This window comes from Gossypium hirsutum, chromosome A05, assembly GCF_007990345.1.
Source record: "Gossypium hirsutum isolate 1008001.06 chromosome A05, Gossypium_hirsutum_v2.1, whole genome shotgun sequence".
Taxonomy (NCBI): domain Eukaryota; kingdom Viridiplantae; phylum Streptophyta; class Magnoliopsida; order Malvales; family Malvaceae; genus Gossypium; species Gossypium hirsutum.
The window spans coordinates 3,922,810-3,930,874 of NC_053428.1; the positions used below are offsets into that span (position 1 = coordinate 3,922,810).

General features: G+C 30.8%; 1 protein-coding gene across 1 annotated transcript; it reads left to right on the top strand.

Moving 5' to 3' along the window:
* The first annotated feature begins 1,447 nt into the window (after positions 1-1,447).
* LOC107961361 (transcription factor MYB114) lies at positions 1,448-2,771 on the top strand. Its single transcript, XM_016897513.2, has 3 exons — positions 1,448-1,627; positions 1,739-1,868; positions 1,974-2,771. Exons 1-3 carry the CDS (start codon positions 1,486-1,488, stop codon positions 2,299-2,301), a joined length of 600 nt encoding a protein of 199 aa, XP_016753002.1. The 5' UTR covers positions 1,448-1,485; the 3' UTR covers positions 2,302-2,771.
* The last annotated feature ends 5,294 nt before the right edge of the window (positions 2,772-8,065 follow it).

An 8,065-nucleotide genomic window follows, 5' to 3' on the forward strand; every position in this document is an offset into this window, starting at 1 on the left:
AATTATTGTCGTTTGTGCTAAGATTGCAATTTAAAATTTAAAAAGTAGGGACTAAAAATGATCCAATTGAAAAACATGAACTAAGTCTATAATTTTATGCATGGTACAAAATCAATAACCAAATTTAATCAATTGAATTTAATTGTTATTATTTGGTTTAAGATTGAAATTTAAAAATTTGAAGAATACACTAACTAAAATTGACTGATTCAAAAAATATAGAAACTGTTTTTTATCATTTTGAAGTATATGGACTAAACCCACATCTAATACAAGAATTAATAGTAAAATTTAGCCGTAAAAAATTATTTTAACCGGTGGATTCACTTGACCACATGATGAAGCTAGAAATTTATTTTTGGAGTTAAGGTATAACTTTATATTTGTATATGCTTGTTAATAGAATTTGAAAGGGAAACTAAAAAAATTTCATGTTTGGAGAGGCCAAAATAAATTTCTACAACTAAATTAACTTATAATTTACCCCTGCCTGCCCTTCGCGCCGTCCCTGCTTGAATATATATTATATCACCTCGTCCAAGTTTCACCTTTGATATATAAAAATAATATTAGAATACTTGAATGTATATTAGATCTATTTTAGGTAGCCTAGTGGGTTTAAGTTTAGCAGGCGTTTGTATCTGAATCTGAAGATACGTACAAGAGGACAGACCCTTCCAAACCATATATATACATCCACTAAGATACCATTCCTGAATTACATGCTAAATCCATCACTCTCACATGTCGTAAGCGCTGTTTAATCTTCACCTAAACCCCTTACATTTTCCTGGGATTAGGTGATTTATCCCGCCAACATCCTTTTGTACTCTATCTTCCAACCGTATGTAACATGCTTCTATGACCGGAAACTGAATCTCAGGACCTTTTAAGATATATATAAAAGGAATGGATCATGTGCTTATAGTTAGAACAAAAATTTCCCATTTGATTCAGTGACTTTACTTTAATTACAAATTAATAAAAAGAATTTTTTACTTCACAGTTCACAATAGCTAGTGTTATATATTCCCGGACGCGACACAGACAATGAGGTCATGTCACGTATATGATGGGTTTGACTGACATTTAATTTGACTCTTTGTTGTCCTCAAATCTAGAGGATCGAGCTCATTCCCCCAGTTGCACTCCAATTCTTCTTCTCCACTAAACGTCAGACGCTAATTATATATAAATTATACATGCAAGCTTGAGAGATTACATGTATTTTTCTTCTCCACTAAAAACATCACATGCAATTAATATATTATATATTATATTATATTATATTATATAATATTGTATGTCTTTAGCAGCCGCTGGATTGTAGCACTGGTAATCTTTTGTATGAACATAAAATATAATAGATTCGCTTTATTCTACAATCATATATATATATCAACTTCCATAAATAATCCCTGCCAGTATAGCTTTGCAAATCCCTACCACCCATCTCTGGGAAATATAGGAAGAAAGTGGAAGAAGATGCCGATGGCTCCTACAAGCACTAAATGCAGTAAGAAAGAAGTGAATAGAGGAGCTTGGACAGCTGAAGAAGACCAAAAGCTTGCTCAAGTCGTTGAAATTCATGGCCCAAAGAGGTGGAAAGCTGTTGCAGCAAAAGCAGGTTCATTTGAGAATACATGTTCAACTCAATTCTTACAATGATCGATGAAGCAGATCATATTAAGCTAGTTTTATTCTGAAACTGTACTTGATGCTTTCCTCTTTGTTTCAGGTCTCAACAGATGTGGAAAGAGTTGCAGGTTGAGATGGATGAATTACCTTAGGCCCAATATAAAGAGAGGCAACATTTCAGACCAAGAAGAAGACCTGATACTAAGGCTACATAAACTGCTCGGAAACAGGTATGTTAGTTTATATTATATATATATATGTCGTGGTTATGATAATTAAGTGTCTGGGTTTATTGGTGAATGACTGAAATTAATATGACGTTAATTATGATTTAGGTGGTCATTGATTGCCGGAAGATTACCAGGTCGAACCGATAACGAAATCAAAAACTACTGGAATTCTCATTTGAGCAAGAAAATAAAGCAAAATGAGAAGCAAACCAGAATGCAAGAACCGGTACTTGAGAATTCTAAGGTAAGCGAAAGGGAGGAGCCTCTACACAAGGCGAGTGAAGAAGGTTCGTCCAAGAGAGATGAAGAGTACTCCACATCTTGCTTCAATGGTGATAGTAGCTTGTTCGATTTGTATAACGAGGAGCCTCTAGAGTTGGAGTGGATGAGTCATTTCTTTGAAACAGACGAGATATGGCTTAACTTAGCTTGATATCTACATTTGTTGGTAATCCAAGTAAAATCCTTGAGTTTCAGTTCTGTTAACAAAGGTTTTTCCTTGGATTAACAAATATTAAAATGTTATGTTTCCCTTATTCAAGTATAATTCAGATTATTATTGAATTCTATTTTCAAAGGTAGAGAAATGAAAAGTGTGAATGTGATCATGTTGCTGCCAAACTTCGACCTTGGAATCGTCTACTGAGTCAGAGTCCGCCATTAAAAGATAAAAGGAAGAAGACTTTTGTGGAAGGAAAATAAGTTTAATAATATATTTGGATGGATCATTACCAGCACTTTGATTAATCCAATATTAGCAATGATATTTGCAACTCTCTTCTTGTTTCTTTTTTCCTTGGAGATTGTACCCAAACCCAAAGCCTATCGGTATTAGGTTAACAGACCATTGAAGACATTCACTAACGGAGTTTTATCTACTTCTCAACTCCTAATGGAATTTCAGAATCTGCTTTTTTTTTTAATTATTATTTATATTTGTATAATTATTTAATCAGTTCAGTAAAAATGTTTTTCAAAATTAAAAAATTATTCTCACATCTTTTTTTGTTATAGTTAACATATACCAAGACTGTATGTTAAATATTTTACAATGAATATTTTACTTGTTTTCATGTGCTTGTTTGACGTAAAAAAAAATTTGTCAAAGCAAAAAAAAAAAAAAAGAATCAAATGAAGAAAAAAAAAATCCTAGAACATACCTTATTGTTTCTATCGATACAATAATAATTGACTTCTGTTTTATTTATTTATTTAAATATATTTCAAATATATATTTTAAAATACAAGTTCTATTATCTTAACTCTATTTATGAAATATTTCCATTTTTTTTACAATGTATCAAATACTAGTCTTATAAATAAATATGAAATTAAAGGGGTAAATTTGATTTTTAAGAAATGATTAAGGTTTTTAGATTGATTTTTTTAGATGTTTTGGAAAATAAGTCGTTTTTTAAAAGAAAACTAAATAATGTACTCTGTTAGACGTGCTTTCCTACCAAATCAGATGAAAAGGCATCCAACATGACGTCGATTATCAATAAGGGAAAAATATACATGAGAAAATTAGATGACTAGTAGATAAATATTAAACAAGATTTAATTTTATAGATTTGAAATTGTGTTGGTGATTCGATTACCCTCTAGTTATTGTCTATATTGCATTTAAAAAGTTAACTGAGTTGTCAATGGGTCATAATTCAAGTAGACAATTATCAAAAACTTTTATCTTTTAAAAAATAATAAACATTACTATATTTAATATCAAGCTTTTATAAATATTTTTTAATCTATATCTATTAGTAATTTACAATGTTAATGATCCCACATTCCTAACATATATATATTTAAGTGTTTCTGAAAATATATATAAAGTTTAAAGAATTTTCTGATAATTGAATTGGGGAACTAGCCTATCCAGTGGGCTTATGTATTGGGCTATTGTTAGGTCAAAAGATGAATTTTATTTTTATACATACAATTATTATTTTTATTTAAAAATAATAATTTTTATTTGTAATTAAATAAATTTATTCGAATAAATATAACTTTAAAAAAAGAATAGTAATAAATGAATAAATATAATTTTTCTGGAAATTTATAATGTTGTGAAAAAACATTATATAAAACTTAATACTGCTATTTTTATCATCATGTTTTTGTTATTTTAAGAATTGTAGTATCCTTAAAATAATCAACCACGCTTCAATTCTATTATTTGTTTTCTTGATTAAAAGGGTTTGCACATATGAAAGCCCATTAGTTCATCTGGATGGTGTTACAAACAAGGAAGCTAAGTCCCACATTGAAGAAAACATCTAGGAATTTAGGCGTGGAGTGTGAAATTTCCCAGAAAGCATAGCTGATATGAATGCGGAATTTGTTAATCTTCTTAATTTCTTATTCCGACAGATCAGTTGTTTATATCAATTTAGAAGCTTCATGCAAATAAAATGAGTTTTCAGTTTAAGGTCTGTGCTGAGAAAGAAGTTATGGAAAGAGACGGTAGGTATCAACTTTTGAAGCAACTTGTTATGAAAAAAGTTGGAAGATTAGCTTCTGGAGTACGACTTCCCTTCCAATCTGAACGTGATAATCAAGGAAATTGCAGAGGAACAGAAGGGGCCCTCCTAAAATGAAGTAAGAATGTGTATAAGTTACAGGATAAGGGATGGACTTGGTTGTAAGATTTTGAGTATATAATTCTGAAGTTGATACTAAGAATCCTTAACACCTTAGATATAAGTATTGCCACTATCAACACACCAGACAGAGCACTGGTGACTGACACTTGCTATAAGGCTTTGGCTTTAAGCAGAGCCTCTCTTCTTTCTGCCAAGAATTCTCAATTATCAAGCTCTTTTTGGCCTTTAGGGTTTTGATACCATTTGTCCCCGAGGTGGTTGTTTTTATTGCTTTGGTTTCTTCTATTTTTAGTGCAGGTCTTTTGGATTGTTGATGTTTTCAGGGCCTTGGTTCTGCTTGTTACTATAAGGGTTTGTTCTCCTTTTATATTTGCTATTGAATTTTATGAAGCAGTATTTTCCAGCAAAAGGAATTCATATTTTTAAACCGAATATACTGTGAATAATCATAAAAATAATTATTCCATTGAAACGTTCATTATTATAAACTATACCATACAAATAGACGAAAAATTAAAATATAATCCAATAAACACTACAGGAAAATGGGGCTATTGCTCTGTTTTTAGCGTTTAAACCGAATATACTGTGAATAATCATAAAAATAATTATTCCATTGAAACGTTCATTATTATAAACTATACCATACAAATAGACGAAAAATTAAAATATAATCCAATAAACACTACAGGAAAATAGGGCTTTAGCGGCGTTTTTAGCGGCATTTTACCAAAAATGTCGCTAAAAACGCCACTAAAAACAAAAACGCCGCTAAAAACCAGAGCAATAGCGGCGCTTTTGGTAAAACGCCGCTAAAAACCAGAGCATTAGCGGCGCTTTCGATAAAACGCCGCTAAAAATCAGAGCATTAGCGCACTTTCGATAAAACGCCGCTAAAAACTAGAGCATTAGCGGCGTTTTTGGTAAAACGCCGCTAAAAATCAGAGCATTAGCGGCGCTTTCGATAAAACGCCTCTAGAAACCATAGAATTAGCGGCGCTTCCGATAAACGCCACTAAAAACCAGAGCATTAGCGGCGCTTTCGGTAAAACGCCGCTAAAAGTCATATACTCCCTAAAACCCTAAACCCCACAAAAATAATAAACACTAATATATAACCCCTAAAACACTAAACCCCTAAATCCTAAAAACCCCCTGCACATTAAACTATAACCCCTAAAACCCTAAACTCCAAAAAAACATCATATGGATGTTGATGTGTATATACATAGATATTAATGTAAAAGCTTATGTTCATAATAAATTATGGAATTAAAATTGAATGGGGTTTGAAACGATATCACATACAATTCAAGAATTTCAATTTGAAAGAGTGTTAATCTCATACCTAGTCCCAGCTCATAAACACCTTTGCCTCTAATTTGATATTGACCCTTTAGTATAAATTTTTTCTTGTTTCACCGCTCTCAATTATAGAGGCTAAATTATAAATAGGGTAAATTATACATGTAGTCACTCAACTATTCGTTTGTCTTGTTTTTGGTCACCAACTATGAAAAGTTGCAAAATGATCACCCAACTATTTTATTTTTTTATTTTTTGGTCAACAACTTTTAAATGGTCAATGAAGATGATATGGTATATTTTAAATTTGACATAATATCAACATTTAAATGTTGTGTTAATTTAATATTGATTCTAAAAAAATTAACCCCCAACATTGATACATTGTGTAATTTAGTCTTTTTCTTCAATTTTAATTTTCTTTGTGACATTTTCACCTAAAAAAATCTATGAATTAAATTTGATTGGAAATATAACAAAGATGGAAATACCTAAAAATCCATAGTAATTTTCATCTTTTATCATTTTTTGAAAAATTAACCCTTAATGTTACAAATAAAAGTAAATATGAAAAAAAGGACTAAATTTCACAATGTGTAAATGTTGAGAATTAAAGTTATTATTATACAAATTTTAAAGTTTCCAAGTTATCTTTCCAATAGTAATTTAACGACTAATGACCAAAAAATAAAAATTTGAATAGTTGGTGACGAAAAAAGAAAATTTTGATAATTAAGTGATTATTTTGTAACTTTTTATAATTAGATGATAAAAAAGAAATTTATTAATAGTTAAGTGATTAACAATGTAATTTACTCTAAAAATACCAGCTTCAGCCCAAATATGATATGTTGAAGCTTCTAAGATGGGCTCAAAGAGCACCCATCAATCCGTAAAATAGGGCCTTTAATTTTAAAATCAACGGCTGAAATTAAATCAAACGGCCACGATGTAAAAAACAAAAACCCTAGCTAGCAACACACATTTTCATCCTTTCACTGCAAACCCTAGCCTTTTTCCTTTTCCTCCGCGGCTACATTTCCACTCTCGTTCCCACGATATCAAAGTAAAAATGAAGGTGGTCGCCGTTTACTTGCTTGCCGTACTCGAAGGAAACGCTTCTCCTTCCACCGATGACTTGAAGGTTATTCTCGGATCAGGTCATTTTTCTCACTCTCTTCTCTTTTACTCGATTTGCTCTCTCTGTTTTTGAAATCTGACGGTGCTTGTTTTCGATGATTTTATGGTCAATTTAGCTACGGAATTTAGGGAAATTTTCCATGTTGTAATTTTTGTGTTTTAGCATTATTTAAGAATCAGTTCCTGTACTAAGTCTTTTATTTTCAATTTAAAAATTCTAGTCTAGTCGATGACTTTAAAAGTATTTTCATTTTCATTTTTTTAAATATATATATTATCTCTGTAGGTGTGGAACCAAAACAAAGAGGAAAAGGTGATTTCGCCCCCTGCATGTAATACCCCATACCCGTACCTGAGACCGGGATAGAATACGAGGCATTACCGAAATTTTCAGAATAATTTCAATTAATTTATATTGTTTAGTATTCATTTTCATGTTTCATGTAACATCCTTTTCATATATTCAATTCAAAATATCATATAAAATACGATACAATACTTAAATTGTCATATTTACATGCTCATTCAGGGTATCCGAACCTACCTGACTAAATTGCAAAAATACCAAGATTTAGGGGCATATTGGTAATTTACCATTTTCCCAAATTTCACCCAATCTTAAATTGACAATTTCATTCAATTTATTAATTTAGATAATAAAACAATTTATTCCCTTCAATTTAGTCATTTTTACATTTTTACAAAATTACCCCTAAAGTTTTACTTTTATTCAATTTAGTCCATGAGCTTAAAACATGCAAATTAGCCATGCTAACTGAATATTCATATATATTTTTCCTCCTCCTCCTCTCCATTCCACATCCTTAATGTATATAACATTCTTGTAAGTACGATTTCACAATTTACTTATTAATGCTCACATCAATCTGTTCACACGAGTCATAGTCACTCAATTATTTATAATTCGAGCTACAGAGCTCAAAATTAAGATCCATAAATTTTTCCTAAAACTAGACTCACATATCATTAGACCATAAAATTTTAAGAATTTTTGGTTTAGCCAATTAGTACAATTTATTCATTTAAGTTTCCCCTGTTTCACTATCCAACAGTTCTGACCTCTCTTCACTAAAAATTAATTATATCACAGTACAAAACTCGGATAATGTTCCCATTGATTTCTAT

Bases quoted from the DNA above. Each gene is read 5' to 3' on its own strand.
- LOC107961361 (XM_016897513.2), top strand. From the start codon at position 1,486: ATGCCGATGGCTCCTACAAGCACTAAATGCAGTAAGAAAGAAGTGAAT. The intron at 1,628-1,738 runs GTTCATTTGAGA...TCTTTGTTTCAG, and splicing joins AGCTGTTGCAGCAAAAGCAG to GTCTCAACAGATGTGGAAAG. The intron at 1,869-1,973 runs GTATGTTAGTTT...ATTATGATTTAG, and splicing joins CATAAACTGCTCGGAAACAG to GTGGTCATTGATTGCCGGAA.